Source organism: Amblyomma maculatum, chromosome 9 (assembly GCF_055883805.1).
Source record: "Amblyomma maculatum isolate TAMU_Amacu chromosome 9, ASM5588380v1, whole genome shotgun sequence".
In the NCBI taxonomy this organism is placed as follows: domain Eukaryota; kingdom Metazoa; phylum Arthropoda; class Arachnida; order Ixodida; family Ixodidae; genus Amblyomma; species Amblyomma maculatum.
This window is the reverse complement of record NC_139352.1, coordinates 72,107,270-72,132,963: the sequence shown is the minus strand read 5'-3', so window position 1 is coordinate 72,132,963 and position 25,694 is coordinate 72,107,270. Positions and strand designations below refer to the sequence as shown.

At 48.7% G+C, this 25,694-nt stretch overlaps 1 protein-coding gene across 1 annotated transcript; it reads right to left on the bottom strand.

Moving 5' to 3' along the window:
* Positions 1–194: 194 nt before the first annotated feature.
* On the bottom strand, positions 195–15,952 carry LOC146179386 (uncharacterized). The gene is made up of 6 exons (XM_084580184.1): positions 15,727–15,952; positions 13,811–13,978; positions 5,938–6,879; positions 3,306–3,400; positions 2,076–2,119; positions 195–1,998 (listed from the first exon to the last, which is right to left on the bottom strand). The coding sequence occupies exons 1-6, from the start codon at positions 15,918–15,920 to the stop codon at positions 1,735–1,737; spliced, it is 1,707 nt and encodes a 568-aa protein (XP_084436310.1). The 5' UTR covers positions 15,921–15,952; the 3' UTR covers positions 195–1,734.
* Positions 15,953–25,694: the final 9,742 nt, after the last annotated feature.

Sequence of the window (25,694 nt, the reverse complement as noted above, 5' to 3'; positions counted from 1 at the left end):
CTTTTCGCTTCAAAACTAGCATGACGATAAGCACAGGCATGCAATACATCAGCAAACAAATCCTACAGACAATAGTTTGCGCTTGACAACGAAGAAATGAGCGATGAATGACACACGCCAGTAATCCAGCTCAGAATCTGTTTAATAAGCCGGTTCATAGGCTTCTTTTCTTTCTTTTTTTTTTTTTGCCTGATCTGAACTTGTGCGCATTTTTGTGCTGAGAAAACATGATCTATAGACCGATTTCAATTGCATGGTGCTTTTTTGCGTACCTTCGAGTTTCGAGGGTATGAAGTTCGCAGTAACGCTTGAAATGATCCGCTGTTGTTTATCAGTGCCATTACTATTTGCTTGTTAGACCAATATCGTCGATCTAGGCGTAGGTTTACATCCCGTTGCGAAAATAATTTCTTCGCTTTCCGGACCAGCCTACTGTGAACGTGCCAGAAATATCGATAAGGGAAAAAAACGAAACTAAAGCATTCATGCGTTCGAAAAAACGGTGGAGGCCTGCGGAAATAGAATCAAACGAAGAGACAAAAATCACAGTGTTGGAGTAAAGCGCCTTTGGAAGATGAACAGCAGGTCATTTTGACGCATTCATATGCAGCAACTCCAAAGTGACCAAAACGTGAAACCCAGGTGCAGACGCAGAGATGCTTTCTGGAGCAAAGGAAATATGGTGTGGATAGCATGAAAACATAGGTGAAAAGACAGATAATTAGGCTTACACTAAGAAGAAACCTGAACGCATCCTTGTCTACTCCAAAGCAACCGAAATGCAATAAGAAAACAAAAACGTGCACTACGAGTAAAGACGTCTATCAAGAAACAAATAATTCTTCGATACAATGAATACCATTACTCTCACGAATGCTCCAGAAGAAGAACAACTGTAATAAACTCGTTCGCGAAATGTCTCATTCACGAGACTGCTTCCCTCTTTCTGCGCACGGCCCGAAAAACTACCATTGGAGCGACAGTTGCATACAATTCCAAACCGAAGTTTTAAGACCTCAAAAAAATTAAACTTCTCCACCTCGCGAAAGCTTTAATGAGGTTCAAGAAACGGAGTCGCGGGTGATTTGCATCAAAACATGGGCTGCAGAAACAACGACAGCTGAGGAATAGGAGAAGAAATATAGTGGCCAACTCTGGGAGGCTCAACTGCTGCAAGACAGTATTTCACAGTCCGTCCGTTAATATCTGCTCGACTGCCCATTGAAATATATTTCTCCGAGTTATTTTATAATATATTTAGGAGCATCTTCATCATGACTATCTAGGTTCGATTCGACCCGAAGGAATCGGCCAGAACTTCGGAGTGACTTAGCTGTCAACGACACATTGAATGCTACGCGAAGGAAGTGTTGCTAACTACATGCCAACGTATTTGTATTCAACTGGTCACTCTTACATAGCCTTACTACTCTGATAGTCAAATTGTGTACAGCGCCAAAAGGCAAGCCCGTCTTTGAGAAGCCAGTATAAAATACGAGGATGATGCGATGTCTTCCGTTCCAACCAACCGTCTACCAGCTTCCTTGACAACAGCCACAAGTGCGTGTCTATATGTAAGCGACTCCTAAGTTCTGACGTCAACCTAGCCATCACATCCGTCACTAGATGAGTGCATAGGATGAGAGCTACTTGAACACGAAAATGGAGGTGTCCGCGTAATATAGTCAGCCCCCATCTCCGCTTCCTTTGCTTGACTGGATACGCAGCTGAAGTTCACAGGTGGGTCACCTCTTGGTCGGTGTCATCGCAAGCAGAGGAGTTCGGACGCTCGGTTTCCAGCGCGGGGCTGCCGGGACCGGTGCTGATATTCCGCTCCTTTTGTTGCGCGTGCGGCTCCTCGGGTTCTTGCTTCTCTTCCTTCGGTTGTTGCTTATTCTGCTGTTCTTGCTGCTGCTGATCCTTCTGCACGTGGTTGGTTTGCAAGAGAGCGGAGAGCTTCTGTGCGATCACCTCCGCTACTTTGGACGCATTCTCTTCCTGTGAGTACAAACGGGCACAATGAGGTAAGGACTGTGAAGAAGAGGAAGAATGGCGTTGAGATCAGCAATGCTTACCGACAGTACGATGGAGTCCGTTGCCTTCTGGCCACTTGACGCACCTGTAGAACAAGACAGTATAAGGCCACTTGTCACACGCTGAGTATTCGAAGTTTGATGCGTGAACAAGTAATATTGAGAGCGGTCCTTGAAGTACACTGAATACGAAACTTTTGAGTCGCGGATGTTTTAACTGTAAGTTCAGTCGAGACAGGGAAAATTGAAAGAACATTTATGGGTACGACGCGACAGAATAAATAACTCAAATATGTGAGTTTTTGTGGACCTTCACTCACGTACATGCGTTTTTATAGCAGCTTAATCATTAATTCCTTAATTTGTGCCCCTATTATATCACACATACTCACTAGCACGCTGTCGTAAGCTGTCACATTATGTGCAATGCCATTCGACACAGATATAAAACGTATTTAGCCAAGCCTTACGAACGTCCCTCATGGCCTAGGGGTAGATCGCCTGATTTGGGATTCAAGAGTCCCTGGGCGCTCGATGCCCAACTCACGCGCCCATCTCAAAGCATCTGTCTGCCCGATCTGGCAGCTCCTGAAATGTCACGTGGTCTCGTGACGTCACACAACCCGGTGACCAATCAGTGCCCGTTCATGTCGATCACCTTCCAACTGCGACTAGCCTGAAGCATGCTCGGGATTTTTCGCTTACAGAGCCGACAACAATAAAGGTGTATTTTATGGTTAACGGGGCCTTTACGTACCGCTGTCGCGTTAAATGTAGTTCCCCGTGATCGTGTAATCGGCACTGCAGTAAGCGTGCTTCATCTAAAGTTATCCTTGAAGGCGGGAAGAAGACTATGCTGCAGCGTATAACTGCAGATACACCCTCTTCGAGTAGCAAATTGCTGCTCTTGGCGACTTTGACGATGTAGAGAGGGACCTCAATTCATCCAGAATAATAGCGCCATACGTGGAATATTTTTAATCTCACCATGCGGAAGGCATGTTCTCTCGATGGTGTAAATGCATAAATCAGCGATCTTAAGCATTTGTATATACGTATGAGGATTATTTATTAAATCCAATATAAGATATGCGTCTACCACACATTATTACAATAGAAATCCTGCAGTAACTGTACATTTTATCTACAATAAAGATCCAAGCCAGCACAAGCTACCGATCGACCTAAGATTTTAGAAGTTTCACACACATTTTTGCGATCTTTCCAAGCAGTGCTGAAAGTAATGAAAATACATGTACTAAATTATGTCACCTGCTTCTTTGGTGTGCCCTGCGCAGTCGCAGTCTCCACCGCAGTTCTCGGCCCTTTGTTCAGTTGACTCGTGGCTGCTGGCTGAATTCTTCACCCTGGTGGTTTGGGATGACCAGGAAAAGCAAAATTATTGCTGTAATGATTGAAAGGCCACTTTTTTGAAGGAATATAGTTCGGGAACCCGTAACCTCCGCATTTAAACGTACGAATTAGGCGACAGCGTCATTGGATCCCGTCTGCTTCTCCCCTCGCAAGTCCTCGTTCACGTATATGAACTTTGCTAACTCGCTTAATCACTAATCACTGAAGTTTTGCCTCTATTATGTCACGCATACTAATTAGCATACCACCTTTCATACAAGACCACGCGGCATAAACATAATGTCCTTTAAACAAGCCGTATCAATGTGCCTGCGTATGACTTCATAGCGTGCCTGAGGGGAGGTTAATTGAACGCCTCCATTTTGCGAGCGCTGTTGTGGAGCCATCTATAGGCACCGCAGTGAAACAGCGCCTCTGGACTACCTAACGAGGCGGTCATAAATACACGCAGCGCTCGCTTTTACGTCTCTTTAAAGTTGTCGCGAGTGTCTTGCTACTAAATGGCCAATTATTGTTTGTGCAAATAAAATTCGAGAAGTCACAGCCACAGTATTTTTCGCATATTGTTCACGGCTCGCATTCAGATTAACGGACGTACGTTCGTCGTTAGTTGCGTTGTTTTAAGTGACTGCTCATGCCTTAGTCATGCGACACCTGGCAACGCTAGGTGGCAATATAAAGGTCATCATCATCATCAGCCTGACTATGCCCACTGCAGGGCGAAGGCCTCTCCCATATTTCTCCAATTAACCAGGTTCTGTGCAAGCTGTGCTACCACGTGCAAGAACCATGCTCGTAATTCTACGCCCACAACGCCAACGGCTGATTTTCTGGAGAACGAGTCACCAAACGGTATCGCGTTAAAATATGCAATACTTGCAGAAAGCTTTCAGTGGTACTGCAGTAGAAACTAGGGAGAAAAGGGAAGTATGCCACCTCAGCCCTAGTGACCCAGTAGTGTCTCTCCAACTTACTTGCTTCGCCTCCCCCCCACTTGCACCCAATTGCCTCAACACCGTCCAACACGCTAACTACGGCAACGGGAACAAAGCTCTATCTTCTTATTTTTCCTGCCTACAGCCTCTGCTGCAGTGCTGCTGAAAGTTGTACAAGTTATTTTTGAATGCTAATTTTTACGGCACACGCACACTCCTGCAGCATGTCACACTGTTAAGAACAAGATGATTCAGCGCCCACGCAAACGACGAAGACGGCTGAGTTCCTGGCCGATCAGCTGGAGCGCGCTCTCGAAGCTCGGGCGGTCTTGTTCGGACGAGGTTGTGTCTTACTCTACGACGGTCGTGTGCCACCGGTCGCCGTCTCCACACCTCCGAATAACCCCCAATAAACCCCTCTTCAACACGAACACTTCCAATTTTCATTGAACTCGATCAGCATCGAGGTTTTCAAGAAGGATTGAAGCATACGGTGCTACAAGGCCGTTTTGAATGACCATTGAAAAGTTTCCTTCGTGTGCGTTAGGTGACGTCGAGATTAGCGACATACGCCCGCTCTCGAATGTGCTTGAAAACTCAAAAGCGATTGAGGAAGCGGCTTCGAGCCAAGCACGTTCGGCCTCGATTGCATTGTAAAACTGCCGTGTGACAACCTCAATCTGCACTGAGTTGAATGCAGATATAGTTCAATGAGGATGGAAATTTTTCGTGCGACAGAAGTATTACGTGCGGCAAGCAAAGGGACAGGACGACGGGACGTGATGGTTGAATCAGATATGCTTCAATGGCCAGCGGGCTTAACGAAAGCGCTCCGCACCATACCACCCCCTATTTCGTCGTCTGCTTATTTATAATGATTAATATTACGCATCATCATCATCATAATCAGCCTGACTATACCCACTGCAGGGCGAAGGCCTCTCCCATATTTCTCCAATTAACCCGGTTCTGTGCTATTATATTTCGTATACGTGGCGCAAAATGCTATAACAATAGCGCCTAGAAGCGAAGTCCACACGACGCGTGTCATAATAACGGTGGAACTAGGAAGCCTTGACGCAATGTGAGGCGGAGAACGAAGCAGATGAAGTGGAAGAGTGCGGCGGCCTGTAATAGTGACACGCATGGATTGATTGATTGATTGATTGATTGATTGATTGATTGATTGATTGATTGATTGATTGATTGATTGATTGATTGATTGATCATGCACTGGCTTTGATACGTCAGTGGAGTGTTTAATTAATAAGCATGCGTTGTGTTAAAATCAGAAGAATGAAACTGCTTCCTCGAGCGACACAGACTTCATTGAAATGGTCACACTTTGCCTTTCCTGAGCAAGCAGCCATGATGCTCGCGAACAATGGCCGACGCTAATATGCAGCCACTGCAGAGGCTCGTCTGGTATCGTCATCAATCGCGGAGAAAGCATATTTTGCTACCAGCTTCACATCAAGCAATCGCAAGTCTCTCTTACCGAAATAATGTCCATCTATCGCTTCTCACTCGTGATCCAAACATTAACTGGCGATTATACAGCTATACATTATAAGCGGTTATAAAGGTATACTCACGACTCCACTGGTTTAAGCGTGTCTCTGTCAGCCGTGTCGGAGTTTTTCTTACGTCCCGCCGTAAGCGCTTGACTCAGTAACTCTAAACTTAGGTTAGACACGTCCTTGGGCCTCTCTCCCTGCCAAACAAGGTGACAGTAAACGTCTGCCTCTTTAGACGAGGCATCTCCTGAAACAGCGTAGTCTAGAGTCAACTGATCCCCATCGCTGACTGCCTTTTCTATGTTCCCTCCATCCTCTGGGGCTCGTACGCCATCCTTGTAGAAAGGGCAGTATTGACCCAGCCTGATGCGTCTGGTTCCAACAGCCTCCTTGACTTCGCACTCGATTACGGTACCTCCCTGGACCGATCTCGCGATTCCACTAACTCCTCGGTATATGAGGACCGAAGGTCGAGCCACGGAGGACGTCCGCTTCGATACCAAGGTAGCAGCTGGGATGTCAGGTGCCTTCTTTTTCGGGCTCGAAGTCGCTACGACGCTTTCCACAGATGCGGCTTTAGCAGCGCATCGAGCATAGCTCCAAGGAAGTCTCTTTTCGCTCGCTTTTTCCACCGCTGCAGAGCGATCCTCGTCGGTGTCTTTACTGCTATTCTTGACTACTTCGATACTTCTGGGCCTCTGAGAGGGTTCACCGAGATCATCGACCAAAGAGTTACGGGTGCGAGACACTGGTTGGATACGTGTAACCCACCACTTAGCCGACGTGTCGTCCTTGAGGTTCAGCTCGGCGTCGAAGCGAACGAGGTCACCGACAGCTAGTTCTTGGGTAATGTCTTTGATGGTGGTCCTCAGAGAGCGCTCTAGGACGTTAACTCGGAAGAAGGCCGCGGGCGTCGTGTGGGGTCCGAGACGGATGAAGCCGTACTCGGACTTGATTCGATCGACCACTCCTTCGCAGTTCGTCAGTTCTCGCGAATTGTCGTCGTCTAGACTCCAGTTCCTGAAAAAGATTCAAAACTATCTGTTCGGACGTCGAATACAATGATGGTTGAAAGCCCACAACGCTCGCCTGGTATTATTAAAGCTCGTCAAAGACACGTTCCTGATACTGTCAAAGTAATCCTTGCACTACAAATATGTGCAGGCACTAATACAAAGGACGCCTAGACTATTAATATTCACTGTGAACGCGTCCTCCGCGTACTGCCAGCTCGACGTAAGTGCTGTGGCAGAATACAGTTTTGTAAAAGCAGGCCTCGGTCATTTTGCTCGATACTGAATCCTCACTGTCAGTCTTTCATAAACCTGGCTTCCAGGGGGAGGGGAGAGGGAGATTAGCAGGCCTAGAAACTAAGGTTGAAAGAGCATTCCAGTACCTTTTTCCGCAGCTATAAAATCGCCCTTATTACATGGTGCTGCGGTCAGTAATCCAACCCTGTAGTCTCCCCTGTCTTTCGTCCTTTGGTTAGGCCTCTATAACTTTCCAATTTATATATACATAGGGTGAAATGAGGGGCTCATTGAGATATAATTAAGGGAGCCAACAGTCAACAGTCTTCGAGTCCAAGACTGTCCAATATATATATATATATATATATATATATATATATATATATATATATATATATATATATATATATATATATATATATATATATATATATATATATATATATATTGTAATCGAAGACTTAGCACAGGGCGCTACGCTGTGAACAGTGAACAGAACGTTCGGCGATCAGTCGTATAGCTTGTGTCAACACACGCGCGAGCGGCGAAGCGACCGTTGTCGTCGTTCTCTTTCTTCAGCATCAGGCGCTGCACATTTCAGAGCTGAATACCTGTCTTACAATATATATATATATATATATATATATATATATATATATATATATATATATATATATATATATATATATATACATATATATATATATATATATATATATATATATATATATATATATATATATATATATATATATATATATATATATATATATATATATATATATATATATATATATATATAAGGAACTTTATATATCATGTGCAATAAAATGGCGTCACCATCCGCTCATCGCCAACTTGCCAAATTTAAAATAGACATTCCTGCCTAGACCGTAAGTGCTATCATCGTTACTACCACCACCAAATGGCAAATTCTACCATAATATGCCAATATTGTAACGTAACGTTACACAGAAGGCGCTCTGGCACTCTGACACCGAAGAACACCAACAGCCAGTCAGGGCAGCACGAAAGCGGAGCACCGTTTCGCTTCGTCGTCTTCGAATCGCCGGTTCAAATCTTCGTCGTCTATGAATGGCATGTGTCATTGCCCCCCTTCTTGGCAGCATCGCCTCGATGCTGCAAATGCTGCTTGATGCGATGAGCTGACAGATGTTATGCTAGGTTGGTGTGGGATACCACAACACAAAACGGGGCACCATCAGTCTCAAGAATAGTCAGCGGGGCGATCGTGGTAGGGTTTCATCTGGACGACGTGCACAACATCAGTGAACTTGCGTCGTCTGCGGCTTGAGGGATCTTGGGTCGCGGATTCAACTTCGTAAGTAACGTCGCTGAGGCGGCGGAGGACACGATATGGGCCGAAGTACCGGCGCAGCAATTTTTCAGACAGCCCACGATGACGAACGGGCGTCCAAATCCAGACATAGTCTCCAGGCTCGTAGGCAGCGAAGCGCCGTCCCTTGTTGTAACGGTCAGCGTCTAGTTGCTGTTGTAGGTATATGCGCTGCCTTGCCAGCTGCCGTGCTTCTTCCGCACGCTGGGTAAAATTAGCGATGTCCAGGTCAAGCTCATCTTCGTCGTCGGTGTATACGGCCAGCATTGTATCCAGTGGAGTGGTCACTCGACGGCCGAAGACAAGCTCGAAGGGTGTGAGCCGCGTCGTCTCCTGAAGTGCCGTATTATATGCGAACGTGGCATATGGGAGGATTTGATCCCAAGTCTTATGCTCTATATCCACCTACATAGGCAGCATGTCGGCCAGAGTTCTGTTTAGCCGTTCCACCAAGCCATTAGTTTGCGGGTGGTGTGCCGTGGCCCGCCTATGGCTAGTGTGTGTAAGGTTCAGTACAGCCTTAGTCAGGCGGGCCGTAAAAGCTGCCCCGCGATCGGTAATGATAACAGCCGGAGCGCCATGACGCAACACGATGTCGTGGCCAAAAAACTCTGCGACTTCGGCGGCAGTTCCATTTGTGAGCGACGCGGTCTCAGCATATCGGGTCAAGTAGTCTGTCGCTACAACAGTCCAACGCTTTCCATTACTTGACTTCGGGAAAGGACCAAGAAGATCCATCCCCACTTGTTGGAAAGGAGTTTTCGGTGGAGCGATCGGCTGAAGAAATCCAGCTGGTTTCACGGGTGGAGTCTTTCGGCGTTGACAATCACGGCAGGTTTTTACGTAAGATCGCACTGAAGGTAATAATTTCGGCCAATGGTATTTCTCCCGAATTCTTGCAAGCGTACGACTAACTCCCAAGTGGCCGGAGGACGGTTCGTCGTGACAAGCGCTTAAGATGTCAGGCCGTAGGTGCGTAGGCACTACGAGTAGAAATATCTCTTTGGATCTTTCAAAATTGCGCTTGTAGAGAACTCCACTTCGTAAAGCGTATGACTACAAGCCACGACGAAAAACAAGCGGTACTCTACCACCGTGTCCTTCCAGATAATCGATGAGCGGCGCCAGCTCCGGGTCCTTGCGCTGAAGGTCAGCCATATGGGATTGGGTAATGGCCCCAATAAAGGGAAAATCGTCGGCGTTTTCCACTGCAGTGGAGTCCAATGGCGCGCGTGACAAGCAATCCGCATCTTGGTGTTTATGTCCCGACTTATACACAACAGTGACGTCATACTCTTGAAGACGGAGGCTCCAACGAGCTAAGCGTCCAGACGGGTCTTTAAGGCTTGCCAGCCAGCACAAGGAATGATGGTCGCTGACAATACGGAAGGGTCGTCCATACAAATATGGTCGAAACTTGCTGATGGCCCAGATTACCGCAAGGCACTCCTTCTCCGTTGTCGAATAGTTCGCCTCTGATCGCGAGAGTGTTCGGCTCGCGTAGGCGATAACCCGTTCTATTCCGCCTTGCCACTGAATGAGTATCGCGCCGAGGCCAACGTTGCTGGCATCAGTATGTACGTCGGTTGCGGCGTCTTCATCGAAATGGGCGAGTATTGGGGGTCTGTGTAGGCGGCTTCTAAGCTCCTGGAAGGCTTGTTCTTGATCGTCTCCCCACAGGAAGGGTATGCCTTCTCTGGTTAGTGCTGTCAGTGGTTCAGTTATCTTAGAAAAATCTTGGACGAAGCGTCGGTAGTATGTACAAAGACCTAGAAATCGTCGAAGTGCCTTTTTGTCGGTGGGGCGCGGAAAATTTGACACTGCGGTAGTCTTCTCGGGATCAGGGAGAACGCCCTGTGCACTGACAACATGGCCGAGAAAGCGTAGTTCCTTGAAAGCAAAGTGGCATTTCTCAGGCTTGATCGTTAGTTGCGCGCCTTTGAGTGCTTGAAGCACGATGCGCAACCGGTCCAAGTGTTGCTCGAAAGTAGGCGAGAAAATAACGACATCATCTAAGTACACCAAGCACGACTGCCACTTCAGACCTGATAAAACCGTGTCCATCATACGTTGGAACGTGGCCGGTGCAGAGCAAAGACCAAACGGAAGCGCCTTAAACTCGTATAGGCCGTCGGGCGTCACAAATGCAGTCTTCTCTCGGTCTCTTTGATCCACCTCGATTTGCCAGTATCCGCTTTTGAGGTCTAATGAGGAGAAGTACCTGGCGTCGCGTAGTCGGTCGAGGGCACCATCAATCCTGGGCAGCGGATAGACGTCCTTTTTAGTCACGTTATTTAACTTTCGGTAATCGACACAGAATCTCAAGGTGCCATCTTTCTTTTTGACAAGGACCACTAGCGATGCCCATGGGCTCGTCGAAGGCTGGATCACGTCGTCCGCAAGCATTTCACCCACTTGCATTTTAATGGCGTCACGTTCTTTAGGAGAAACCCGGTACGGGCGCTGGCATACCGGTAACGTGGTCTCATCGGTGATGCTTCGGTGCTTGGCGACAGGAGTACGACCAACCTTAGAGCCTGTGGCGAAGCAGTCTGCAAAATCGCTCAGAAGAGCCGAGAGAAGATTCCTCTGATCAGGCCTCAAGTCGGGGTTAATTTTAACGGTCTGCAGAGCATGACAAGGTGCGGCCTCCTCTTTAGGGTTCGCTCCGGTGGTGCATAAATGAGGCAAGGCAGTAACATCGTGAAGGACGGCAACAGCCGTGTCCTTAGCGAGATGCCGCATCTCCTTAGCAAAATTTGTCAGGAGGACAGTAGCACAACTGTTCTGGAGTTGTACGAGTCCTCGAGCAACGGCTAATTCCTTCTCGAGTAGTAGCGGAAGGTGCCCATCCGCGATGCCCTCGTAATCGTGGAATAAGTCATGCTTTACAAGAACCAACACACTAGAACGTGCCGGAACCCTCACGTCATCGTCGACTATACGCAAAACGTTCAGACCCGGTTCTTCGTTTTCAATGCGCGCCACGGCTCGTTTCGTCGAAAAGGAAACACGCGCTTCTTTCAGGTCAGTGACAGCGCCGTTGGTCTGCAGGAAGTCTAGACCAAGGATCAAGTCTTTCGAACACTCAGGAAGCACGATAAATTCTCCGACATACACAAAACCACGGATGCCGACCCGCGCTGTGAACTTGCCTGCAGGTTCGATCAAGTGGCTTCCCGCCGTGCGAATTTTCGGGCCGGACCAATGTGTCAAAACTTTCTTCAATTCTCGGGCGAGACCACGGCTCATTACTGAATAATCGGTACCAGTGTCAGGTAACGCGGTGACATCCACTCCCTCAATCGTTACACATAAATCGGAGGTAGTATGCCGGATGCTGCCGCTACCTGACACAAGCGAAATCTCGTCGGGTCGGCCTGACGATGACGGAGGATCTTCACATTTCCCGACATCAGCGACCCTGCCTCCGAAGGCCGCTGGTATTAGTTTTCCCGGTTAGGGCTGGGAGAGGAGCGGAGTCGGGAAGAGTGGGGACTTGTCGAACGGTAGCTCGTCGGGGACGTAGAGCGACGCTCTTGGTAACCGGACGTGACGGGATACTGTCGCGCTGCAAGGTCGCTTGCAATCTCAGTAGGCCGTTCGTCATTCCGAGGGTGGAGTTCCTCCGAGGCGAAACCCCGCATGTTGACGCGGCGGTACGGGCACGCCCGGTAAAGGTGACTGGCTTCCCCGCAATGATAGCACAGGGGGCGACGGTCCCGGGGCCACCATACTTGACGGGGTCGCTGGTAGATTGTCGGAGGGGAGTAGTGAGGTCCCATGCGGCTCCATGCGAGGCCCTCCATGCGAGGACCCTGTGGCTCCATTGCTGGAGCTGCGGCGTTGATACTATGGTCCGGCGGGGGAGCCCTACGTAAGACGGACGCGTAGGTGGGCCTCGCGTCGATCGTCTGGTGGGGAACGCGCTGCTGGGGAACGTCAGCAACTTGCTGAGATGCCATACGCACCTCGTCCCGGACGACTTCAGCCAGTGAAGGAAAAGCTGTTGTGTTGCAAGGCATCCGGAGCGCGTGCAGTTCCTCCCGCACGACAGAACGAATGAGATTTCGTAGTGCGTCCATGTCGCTGCCGATATGCACAGGAGGTGCGTCGGACCCAATGATGTTCACGTCACGGTTGTACTGACGGGCTCGGTGTTGCAGCGTTGTCTCCATGGTCGCTGCCTCGCTGAGAAACTCCGCCACAGTGCGCGGTGGACTGCGCACCAGTCCCGCGAAAAGTTCTTGTTTAACGCCCCGCATCAGGTGACGCAGTTTCTTATCTTCAGGCATTTGTGGGTCTGCACGCTTGAAAAGGCGTGTCATGTTCTCAAAGAACGTACGCACGCTCTCGTTCGGGCGCTGATTGCGCGAGTGTAGCGCAGCTTCTGCTCGCTCCCGGCGGTCAGAGCTAGGAAAGGTGGCTTTGAAATCACGACAGAAGGCTGCCCAGGATGGGAAGGCAGCCTCATGGTTTTCAAACCATGTCCGTGCAGACTCTTCAAGAGCGAAGTACACGTTGTGGAGCTTGCGCTCATCAGTCCACCCGTTGTAACGAGCAACTCGCTCGTAGTTCTCAAGCCAGTCCTCGGCGTCCTCGAACACGTCGCCATGAAAGGAGGGGGGTGTTCGCGGCTGATGACACAGGATGTGGGTGGGAAGCCTGCTCTCAGATGTCATTGCAGCAGGTTCTACGGCCGTCTGAGGATGCGTCGTCCTGGTAGGGGCCGGAAGGGGTCCGAATTCAGGTGGCTCTCCACGTAGGCGGCGGCCGAGGCGTTGATGTACGGGGGTAAGCTCCGTATTGGCAGGTTGATTATGCAGGACTGGATCGATACCCAGCACCTCCACCAGATTTGTAACGTAACGTTACACAGAAGGCGCTCTGGCACTCTGACACCGAAGAACACCAACAGCCAGTCAGGGCAGCACGAAAGCGGAGCACCGTTTCGCTTCGTCGTCTTCTCCGAATCGCCGGTTCAAATCTTCGTCGTCTATGAATGGCATGTGTCAATATTTTGTACTCGTCTCCAGAAGCACACTGCCCCTCTGATATAAGCATGTCTGTTCAGTCTGTTATTTAGTGCATGCATAACATGCTCTTCAGCTTGAGTAACGCCAGTGGGCACCGCTTTAAGTGGCAGTAAGCGGCATGAGTTTACGCTTCCGGCAGCGCCACCTACTAATGCCTCGCGCTGCTGGCGCCCCGCGAGTGTCTGCGCCCTATGAGACTGTCTTGTAACGTTGTAGGCTCGCAAATGCAAAACCAGTCGATAGCGTATACCTTTTTCGCCTCATGCGCGTGAACTGATGCTGAGTGACATAAAAGCATGCTCTAGTACCTGCACGGCTTGGAAGGTGCCCATCCGGGCACCCCGTGGACGAAATGGAAGGCCGAAACACGCCATCGGGCCGTCACCTGGGACCTAGGGTTGGGCACAGCGTCGAAGCGCACCACGTCGCCCACTTTGAAGACGTCGCTCACGCACGTCACACGCCGGCCCAGGTACCTGTAAATGCATTGACGGAAATTATTAATGCAGCGACGGCGTCATGCATGAATGTCACTGCCGCTGCTACTGTATTTTAGTACGTTATCTCACCACCGCTGACCAATATTCTTGTCCTATCGTTCTTGTTTGTTTGTGCCGTTGCTTTCACACTAAAAATATCCAGCGGAACGAATTCGAACCGGTCGAGTTTGAACCTGGGTACTTGGTTTCAAAGATGAGCATCATAACCACTGAGCCACCGCGACCGAAGCTCTTGCTCGTCATATCCTGGTTTAAGTATGGTTGGATTGGATTGGACAAACTTCAGTGGTCGAACAGATGAATGAGATGTAAAATTGGTTGCTCCCTAACGGAAGGCAACCTCTCCCGCCCAGTCCGCAAGCAATTGCTTTGTGTTTTCTTGTCTAGCTCCCTCAGGAGCCTAAGCAAGGCACTCGGTGAGGGCCTGGCTTATCCCCGTATGATCTATACGTCGAGGTCTCTAAATACCTGATGTAAACAAGCAGCAAAAAATAACAGTCATGTCACCTTTTCAAATTATCGACACGTACCGCTGCAGCGTAGGAATTGTGGATTAAAGCGAAACCACGCGCGAAAAATGCATGTAGCCACATTTGGCGCGCGTGTCATGCGTTCTCTTATGAGATAGCGTGCGCAGCTCGTTCTGCCGAAAAAGCCACCGCCACCAAAGAAGGTGCTCGGAAAAAAATCTTGATTGCTGGACAGGGTCGTGACGTCAAAACAACGTGACCTAGCGCTTGGATTTCAACCACCACGCATTGAAGTAAAGCTAACGAATTGGGGGAGAATTGTATAAATGAAACTAAAATTGCAAAGACGTTCTTCAAACCGGAACATTTCAGAAAATAGAAACTATACAATAAAATAAATTCTGCCCTTCTGCATGCCAGGCTTATGCAGTATCCTCATACAGGCTTTCTCATGCAATATGACATTCGAAAAACACACAGATATCAGAAATTCTCATAAAAGATATTCCATACTTCGTGATAATATTTGACATCGCATAATATCCCCATGCTATTTGAATTATATTTTATGATTAAAGCCTGTACGAGTTTGTTCCATCATATAACTTTTTTCAACAGGCTCGTAGGTGCCGAGCGTGTTATAAGGACCCATAGTGGACGCATTGTGGTGCGTGTGTTGTTCGAGATGTGTACTGATGTTGCAATTATCACTTACCATTTTAAATAATGTACACATAAAAACTTTTTTTTTAATTGCAGAATGAAAAGGGGGCGTTAAAGCCGTTATCGCGTATATTATTAAGGGGAAGCTTAAGCGTCCTCGTGATCTTGTTTTCTCTGCATTCGAGCAGAAGTGAACCAAATATAGCACATCACACATGCAGTTTTACTGGCGGCGTGCATCCCGGTGCACGTGGTTACGGTTAGGTGCGCGTGCAGGACCTAAAGGCACAGAACATTGCATCACATAGCATTCCGCGTAAAAAGGTATGATTGGTTTGATTTTGGGGTTTATCGTCCCAAAGCGACTCAGGCTATCAAAGACGCTGTATTGGTGGACTCCGGAAATTTCGACCACCTGGGGTCCTTTAACGTGCACTAACATCGCACAGCACGCGGGCGCCTTGCTTTTTGCCTCCATCGAAAAGCGGCCGCCGAGGCCGGGATTCGATCCCGCGTCCTTGGGTATAGTTGAACACCCTAACCACTGCACCACCCTGGCGGGGCTGAAAAGGAACAAGAAAGAGTGCACACCTAGCCTCGTCGTCTCTGTGGAAGCTCGCCGTGTCACTCGGGAAGCGCTTGAGACGAATGAAGCCGTACACCTCGCGAAGGTACTCGATGATCCCCTCCTCGTCGAACAGAAGTGCCGATGGCTTGCACGACTCGACCAGCGGCGGGAACTCAGAGAGCGCCCCCAGAGGGGGCGGCGAACGCTTGCTGCCCATCGGCACCCCAAAGACAGGCCTGCGATGTGAAGCTTTTCACTCTCCGCCAGCGCACAACCAGCAGAAACTGAAACTGGAGAAAACTGCATTATCGTCGGTCGCGCAGAACTTTCAACTCAAAACATGCTGCGCAACTTTTGTGTGGCGCTTCGGATAAAGCTCGAGAAAAGTATGATTGGTGTCTAACACTGCTAAAACTAGTTAGGCGAAGCGAAAACGTGGCATTGCTTTGGTTAGGCTTAGGTTTATAGACACTGATATGACATGGTTTTGCAGCGATAAAATTGCCGAGGACGCCGTTAACTACAGGAAAGAACACTAGATCTTCTATCTGCCGTCAAAGGTCAAGATCAGATGCCAAGTAGTGGTACATTATAGATTGTATCATAGTTAAGCTTTTATATAGTCACCCTGTGACCACTGGCTCGTTGAAGGTCAAGCTGCTGGACATGTTTACATTGGCTGATACATGACGTAGTGAATGAAGCTTTCGCTTCAATCGAGGCTTTTGTCACTCAAAGGAGCATTCGAGCGGCCGTACAGGGTGCAGGAGGTGGAAGGAGGTAACCACGGGTTCATCCGCTTAACCATGCACAGCGTTATGAAAATTGGTAGACGCTACTGGCTGAAAACTCCCCTTTGGGAGACACCTGTCGCTTTTACGTTAATTGTACCCAACAATAGTTAACGTAGATTGCACAGTGGTGGCTTCAAAGTACCTAATCTAAATATCTAAATATTTCCCTTGTCCTGCTAGCTCATAGCTCTCCGTGTAAGATATAAAACATCTGTAATGCTGGCATTAACTATTTCTGACACATCATCTACTCTTCACTGGGCGCTTGGGACCATAGAAAAACTATGACCTGGACCTTTCGGAGGAAGTGTTCACAATATCACAGTGCCGGCGCGCTCGCCAAAGCAGATACACCCAAGTGGTGTCCCTATCAATTGGAAACACGGTTCTGGCACCACCAAAGACACCGTCACAAGTCCTCTTTTAACGTATGAGGCGTGCAATGGCAGCGTGAGAGCATTTTAGTTCCGCATTTTCGAAGCAAGCTATTAAATCGAAAGTCTTTGTTGTTGTGGCTGTAGGAAGAAGGAAAATAAAATGCACGGACCCGCTACTGGCTCTGCAGCTAAGCCACCTCCGCTGCCTCGTTCAGACAGAAGAGAAAATAGAGAAGAAAGAAAAGGTTGAGGGAAAGAAATACGCGCGCCGCAACAACAGCCGTCGTCCACCACCGAAGCGGTGGCGGGTGCAATGACGGCCTGCAACAGATAAAAATTCTGTGACAGGCTAGCCCCCGTCGCAAGCGGCGGTGACCTACCTGATCCAGCCCCATCAGGGGAGGACCTCGAAAAATCGAAAGCCTTTAATGGCTCATGCTGTCGTGGACAAAGTGCATCCCGCTTTTGCAGCGTTCTGATTGACCGAGAGGGGATGCGTCTCTGCCATCTGCAATTTCATACTTTCGGCGGGAATAAAAAAGCGGAAGGTGAATTTGAATTGAATTGGTTCACAGGAAGGGAAAGGCGCAGTATCTGTCACACTTGCTCCGCGGACACCTGAACCGTGCCGTAAGGGAAGGGATTGATTGATTGATTGATTTATAGGAAGGGAAAAGCGCGGTAACTGTCTCACTTGTTTTAGGTGGACACCTCAACCGCGCCGTAAGGGAAGGGAGGAAGGTGGGAGTGAAAGGGGAAAGAAAGAGGAGCCGTAGTGGAGGGCTACGGAGTAATTCCGACCACCTGGGGATCTTTAACGTGCGCTGACATCGCGCAGCACACGACGCCTCTTCGTTTCGCCTCCATAGAAACGCTGCCGCCGAGGTCGGGTTCGAGCCCGGGTACTCCGGGACAGTAGTCGGGCGTCTTACCACTGCACCACCCCGGCGGGGCAAGGGAAGGGAGTAAGATGGGAGTGAAAATGGAAAGAAAGGACAGCCGTAGTGGAGGGCTACGGTGTAATTTCGACCACCAGGGGATCTTTAACGTACGCTGACATCGCACAGCACACGGACGCCACTGCGTTTCGCCTCCATCGAAACGCAGCCGCCGCGGTCGGGTTCGAACCTGGGAACTCCGGGACAGTAGTCGGGCGTCTTACCACTGCACCACCCCGGCGGGGCAAGGGAAGGGAGTAAGATGGGAGTGAAAATGGAAAGAGAGAAAGGAGAGCCGTAGTGGAGGGCTACGGTGTAATTTCGACCACCAGGGGATCTTTAACGTACGCTGACATCGCACAGCACACGGACGCCACTGCGTTTCGCCTCCATCGAAACGCAGCCGCCGCGGTCGGGTTCGAACCTGGGAACTCCGGGACAGTAGTCGGGCGCCTTACCACTGCACCACCCCGGCGGGGCAAGGGAAGGGAGTAAGATGGGAGTGAAAATGGAAAGAGAGAAAGGAGAGCCGTAGTGGAAGGCTACGGTGTAATTTCGACCACCAGGGGATCTTTAACGTACGCTGACATCGCACAGCACACGGACGCCACTGCGTTTCGCCTCCATCGAAACGCAGTCGCCGCGGTCGGGTTCGAACCTGGGAACTCCGGGACAGTAGTCGGGCGTCTTACCACTGCACCACCCCGGCGGGGCAAGGGAAGGGAGTAAGATGGGAGTGAAAATGGAAAGAGAGAAAGGAGAGCCGTAGTGGAGGGCTACGGTGTAATTTCGACCACCAGGGGATCTTTAACGTACGCTGACATCGCACAGCACACGGACGCCACTGCGTTTCGCCTCCATCGAAACGCAGCCGCCGCGGTCGGGTTCGAACCTGGGAACTCCGGCACAGTAGTCGGGCGTCTTACCCCTGCGCCGCCCGGCGGGCAAAGGCGCATTTAGTTTTTTGGTATTTGGTATTTAGTTTTTGGTATTTGGAAAGGAATTATGGTGCCCGGACTTACTTTCGGAAATGCGGTTTTGTGCCTAAAATCAGAGGTACAGTCGACATTAGAAACAAATCAGAGATCCGTTGGACGATTAGCACTAGGTGCCCACGGCAAAACTACAAATGAGGCGGTACAGGGAGATATGGGCTGGGCATCTTTCGAAGTACGGGAAGCTCAGAGTAAAATATTATATGAGGAACGCCTGAGGAAATTAGACAGTAACAGATGGGCAGCTAAAGTATTTAAATACCTGTACCTAAAAAGCGTTGACTCACAATGGAGGAAAAGAACTAGGAAACTAACTAGTAAGTATGCTACTCACAAGGACGAAGAAGTAAAGAGCATTAAGCAACAGGTGAAAAACACAGAAGGTAAAAATTGGATAAATTCGATGGAAAAGAAACAGAGTGTGGAATTATACCGAAAGTGGGAAATGCAGATCAGGAAGGAAAATTTCTTTGATAACTCAAGAAGCAGTGCCCTACTTTTTGAAGCTAGATCAGGGTGCTTTAGAACACGCAGCTACAAAAAGAAATTTAACAATGGAGATGACGCATGTGCTGTATGTGGAAACTCCAGTGAAACAATTGACCATATTATACTCGAATGTAATGTATCCATCCGGAAGTTGGTGCAGACGCAATCACTGTTCCTGAAGCTCCGGGGTTTAGAGATAACTGTGGCCGGGTGAATAAACCGGCGGTGGAAACTAGCAAAAAACGACTGGAAGATTGGTGGCTTAAAAGCAGAGAAGTGACATAATGTTAGTAATGTAGGAACAAAATTTAATAAATAGAATGATGGTTTAGTTAACCATTCTAAGTCAATAATTAAGATATAGTTAGAAAAGTGAGCATTATAGCTACTGCTACCACCCCGTTTCAAAGGGGACGCTCCTATATTCCATCCATCCATCCATCCAATTTCTGAAATCTTTCATCGGACCATACAAAGGAGACAAGCGATACATCAGACAAGCTGACAAAGCACCGAGAGATGAAATGCGCGGAGGAATAATAATAATAAAAAAAAAACTACGAGGGAGCGTGACGCCCCATGCGCAGCCTCCGCAGGCCAAACTCGATCTTCTGATGCCGCGCTGTCTTCTCCCTTTCGGGCCTATTGTTCGCTTCGAATCTCGGTGTTTTTAGCCGCTATGTATGCTACGGTAGAAAGTCTGTCGGTGGTCTGCTGAGAGTCCTCGTCTGTTCGTAACACTTCGGTTTGTTACAGTGTAGATGCTGCATTATAATCGAAGTTATAGGCACACTGAAGAGAGTGCAGGCAACCATTTCATCTGCGGGTCCGTCAGGAAGACTACGTATTCGAACTAATGTTAATTGTATGTCTGGAAAACTGGCTTCAGTTCTGCATTTGCTAAATTAAACAAATGAGTTTCGTTTGAAACAATACATGCTCAGGATACTCGATGGAACGAAAGCCCCGGGCTGTACTATTCTTCTTTTCATCCCGGCATGCAAAATTTACGGCGCAGTTGAGAGATGACAGGTTGATGATAGGTATCTCGATACGAAGAAAGCTGAGCAGCAACGTCAGCCCCCCTCGAAAAATATTTCTGGCTCCACTGTAATGTACGTATTCAAAAACGATTCCGTCGAAAACCGTACAAGCCTGTGACGCCGTTCCGACAGTATGGCAAAGTGACCTTTCTGCTAACTTCCGTAGACACTGTCACAGACAGCTGTAAAAGTGAAAATGAGTTGTCAAGGGTAAACTCCGCGCTTTCTTCCTCTCATCTTTCATCATGCTACAGTGATGGTAATAAGCTACTATATAAAACTGCAACCAGGTCCCAAAAGACACAAATAATGCAACACGTCCACAACATGCTCAGAGAGCATCGGTAACACGTAGTACGCGCTACCGCGATGCTGTAAGGGCGCGTTGTATTTGCCAAAAAAAGGAGGATTTTATCTCACGTCATGAAACTGCTCGTGTGATGTTCCCAAACGAGCAAATGGCACTTCATCACTGACGGCAATAATTCCAACAGAAAGAGCTTAACTTTGAGATTCAGTAGATGTCCCTTCGTGCCGATGGGGATGCCAAAACATATAAATCCATATGAGAAATAAATATGCCAATTTAACTATGTCTACTGTGAGACCACGAAAAGTGAAAAAGCGTGCCCGTGCAGCATCGCACCTCACCACGCCAGAGTCGGCCAAGACTAGTTTGTTACGCTAATGATCTAGGCTCCGTATCTCCTCACCGCGGGGAGACCATTCACGGCGCAACCCAGCAACTGCGAAACCTTGTAAGCCTGCCACAACGTCCTCATTGTTCTACCGCTCTGGAAATGAATGGGACAGCGTACGACGTACGGCTGCCTTTTCCAGTCTGCAGATTAAAGACATTCAACGATCGGTGGGGCCTTGTGCTGAGCTCGATCCTGCAACGGTCCAAACGCTGCTACGCTGCAAGTGCTCCAATAGCTGTTCCCCTTCCCTGCCCTCTTCCGCATATAGGTCCTCGCCACACTAACTTAAATGGCAAACTCCGCGCTCGGAGAACCACTATTCCGAAAAGAAAGAGCGAGCAAGAAGGTGAGCGGGAAGTTCCACTTAATTCGCAGCAACAGCACTCGGATATATTTTGGTGGGAGGGGGAAGGGGGCTCAGTCTCCAACACTCCTATTCTGCGAGCTAAGACCACCGTCCAATATGATGGCGCCGTTCGACGTCGTCTTGTTTAAAAGGCAACCAAAAGCTTGAAAGCTAAACATTTCGACAGATTTACCTGTCTGGTTGGGTTGATAACGTACTGGCAATACGGATACAGTGGCGATCACTACCTGCACAGAGTGTGCCTACTCGCAAATAAAACACGGAGAGCAACTGGCCGAAGATAGTACTTGCATGGCCCTTTGTAGAACGAGAGGAAGATGGCTTACACTGTATAGAGCACTGAACAAGGGTAGAGGGGAGGGGGAGCTTTATTTCGCAGGTCGAGCCAACGTTTCGACACGTGGATTTGCCCAGACGAAGACAAGTCCACTTGTCGAAACGTTGGCTCGACCTACGACCTGAGGCTTTCCCCCTCTACCCTTGTTCAGTGCTCTATCATGCATTGCATGACACTTATGGCACAAAGCCAGAAATATTTAGGGTTTACGAGCCGCGTGTTTCAAGCCGCTGCCGCCAAGCGGAAATGCAGTCTAATCTTATCATTTAAAATACTGGCGACTTTCACAGTCTAGAGAAAGCGCCTCAAGGCGAGTACTGGGAGGCTTTAACCAGTATGGAGGCCTTGCACGCAAACGACTCCTGCTGGAGCAGCACATGTGAACGGAATAATGATAATAATAATAACAATAATAATAATAATAATTAATTGGTTTACAGGAAAGAAAAGCGCAGTATGTCACACTTGCTCTATGGACACCTGAACCGCGCCGTGGGGGAAGGAAAGTGGGAGTGAAAGTGCAAAGAGAGAAGGGGAGCCTTAGTGGAGGACTACGGAGTAATTTCGACCACCTGGGGATCTTTACCGTGCGTTGACATCGCACAGCACACGGACGCCACTTCGTTTCGCCTCCATCGAAACGCAGCCGCCGTGGTCGGGTTCGAACCCGGGAGCTCCGGCACAGTAGTCGAGCGTCTTACCACTGCACCACCCCGGCGGGGCCTCCGCTGCCTTGTTGTTGTGGCTGCAGGAAGAAAGAAAAGAAAATGCACGGGCCTGCTACGCTCTGTAGCTGAGCCACCTCCGCTGCCTCGTGCGGACAGAAGAGAAAATAGACAAGAAAGAAAAAAAGAACAAGAGGGAGAGAAAGACGGGCGCCGCAACCGCAGTCGTCCGCCACCACCTAAGCGGTGGCGGGTGCAATGACGGCCTACAACAGATAAAAATCAGTGGCTGGCTAGCCCCCGCCGCAAGCGGCGTTGACCTACCGTCCCAGCCCCGTAGGGCCAGGAACTGCCACCCTTCACCACCCCTCTCGTGCGGACAGAAGAAAGGAAGTAGAGAAGGAAGAAAAAGAAGAGGGAGAGAAAGACGAGCGCCGCAGCAGCCGTCGTCAACCACCTTTGCGGTGATGGGTACAATAACGGGCCACAACAAATAAAAATTTGGTGGCAGCCTAGCCCCCGTCGCAAGCGGCGTTGACTCACCAGTCCCAGCCCCGTAGGGCCAGGAACAGCCCCCCTTCACGGTCGTTAAAGATTTCCAGGTGGTCAAAATTGCTCCGAAACCCTCCACTACGGCTCCCCTTTTTTCTTTCCACTCTCACTCTATCTTCCTCCTTCCCTTACGGCGCGGTTCAGGTGTCCACAGAAAGAAGTGTGACATATACAGCTCCTTTCCCTTCCTATGAACCAATTATTATTATTATGTCGCCCCCGTTCCTTGGGCCTCCGTGCCGGGGGCGGGAAGGGGCTTCCTAATCGGCGGACAAATAGTTTCAAAGCGCTCCGCCAGGGCTGCATTGCAACAGTTCTCGACATAACCTTGCCAATAGGCGCGTGGTCAGTGCACGTTTTTTTTTCTGTTTTTTTTTTTTTTTAAAGAACACCATGCAAAAGGTGAAACGCACGAGCGACCTTTAGTTGGTCGAAATTTCCGGAGCACTCTGGGCTGAAGATCAAACTCGCGTTTTTCACCTTAAGGTAAACGCAAGTAATGACCTTGTGAGTTAAATGCGAAGAGGTCGAAATTTCTGGAGCCCTGCACTATGGCATCTGTCGGCTCAAGTTCAAATTTTCGGCACCTCATGACCTCATGAGTTGTCATAGGTCATGACAACTCATGACCTATGACCTGGAAGTTGTGTAAACTGAGTCTGGTCATGGCCAGTCTTATGTGCAGCGCGCGCTCTCCTCTCGACCGGCCGTGGCCTGACTACCGGCTAAAGTGGTCTTCATTCCGAAGCCTGGGAAGAAACTTGAAGTAGGCAACCTCAGGCCGATATCGCTAACATCGTGCCTAGGGAAGCTGATAGAGCATGTAATACTAAACCGACTTCAGGAGTATGCAAAGGAAAGGGAGGTATTTTCCGAAACAATGCTAAGTTTCAGGTGCCAGCTGTCCACGCAGGATGTAATGATTCAACTCAAAGCAGACATAATTGACGCGCCCAATAAAGGGGGCACAAAAACTGTACTTGGCCTTGATCTACAGAAAGCCTTTGATAATGTCAAACACGAAGCCATATTAAATAATCTGGAGGAAATTGCACCTGGCAAGAGGATTTACGATTACGTTAGGGATTTTCTAACCGAAAGAACAGCAGAAATAAGCCTTGGAGACATCATGTCTGAAACAATTAAGCTAGGAGACAAGGGCACCCCTCAGGGCTCAGTTCTTTCCCCTTTCTTCAACCTAGCGTTAAAGAACCTCCCACCATTACTGAAAACTGTGAAAGGGGTGAAACATACAACGATGGGGAAATAGAAGAAAATCTTCAACAAGCAATCGACATTGTTGAAGAATATGCGGAATGGGCAGGGCTGCAATGCTCACCAAGCAAATCGGAACTTCTGGTAATCCGAGGAAAAAAAACGCAATATCAACGCTGAAGACATTTTGGTAGAATTAAATGGCACAACCAGAGTGAACAAAATCAGGGTCTTAGGACTGATAATACATGAAAATGGAAAGAACACAGAAATAATAAATCGACTTAAGTCAACAATTAACATGACAACCAGGTTGATAAGGCGAATAGCCAACAAAAGACGCGGGGTCAAAGAGAAAGATTTGTGCCGAATTGTTCAGGTTTTTGTGACAAGCAGATTAGTGTACACCATCCCCTACCTCAAGCTAGGGGTTGCAGAAAAGAACAAAATTGAAACGATCATAAGGCAGGTATATAAAGCAGCACTGGGGCTACCCCACTGCACCCCTACGGAAAGACTTCTTAAACTGGGGGTCTACAATAACACCATGGAACTATGCGAGGCACATATAATAACACAGCAAAAGAGGCTCGCCACCACATCCACGGGATGGAAAATCCTGGATAAATTAGGACTACAAGATAGAATCCCGGAAGGAAATGCACAAGTAAAACTGCCGACTGAAGTCAGGAACGCACTTACTATTAAACCGCTACCAAAAAACATGCACCCTGCTTTTCATGAAGGCAGGAGAAAAGCAAGAGCAAAGGCCCTTGAGGCCAAGTTAGAAGGCTCTAAATACACTGTTTATGTAGACGCGGCGGAATACAAAGGAGGCAACTCTTTTGCTATCGTGGGCGTGAACGACTCGGGTAAAACATTAATGGCAGGTTCAATAAAAACAAACTACTCAGGGACAGCGGAGCAGGCGGCTATCGACATGGCGATGGTCAGCACCAAAGCGGTTACCATAATTAGCGACTCCAAATCTGCTATAAACAATTTTGCGAGGGGCGTGATCTCCAAAGAGACAGAGCGAATTTTACTATATAAAGACTGGAACCAAAAAGAGGTGGAATTAATATGGGTGCCGACACACTTGGGGAACAAAGGAAACGAGTTGGCTCACATGCTCGAGGTTATGTCAGCCGAGCAGTGAGCCAGGTTGATTCCCCCAATTTCTCGAGAGATGCACTAATCTCATTTCATGACTACACTAATCACTTTAAACTAGAAAGGCGGATATATCCTCCACCAGACAAGAAACTAGACAAAAGGCAGGAAGTAATCTGGCGTCGGCTCCAGACGCGTGCCTTCTTCAGCCCTTCTAAATTAGCGCACATGTACCCAGTACAATACAATCCAAATTGTAAACACTGCGGTGAAATAGCAGGATACGATCATATATTATGGAGCTGCAAAAAAGCGCCACCACCAGCGGACCTACTACAAGTCCCTTCTTTTGGGCGGTGGGAGGCTATACTGGTCAGCTCAGACCCGTTAACGCAAGTACGGGCT

Excerpts from the sequence above, each read along its gene's own strand:
- LOC146179386 (XM_084580184.1), bottom strand. The coding sequence starts at position 15,920 with ATGGGCAGCAAGCGTTCGCCGCCCCCTCTGGGGGCGCTCTCTGAGTTC. Across the intron at positions 13,979-15,726 it reads CACAGAGACGACGAGGCTAG|GTACCTGGGCCGGCGTGTGA; the intron begins GTGTGCACTCTT and ends ATGCATTTACAG. Across the intron at positions 6,880-13,810 it reads GCACCTTCCAAGCCGTGCAG|GAACTGGAGTCTAGACGACG; the intron begins GTACTAGAGCAT and ends AATCTTTTTCAG.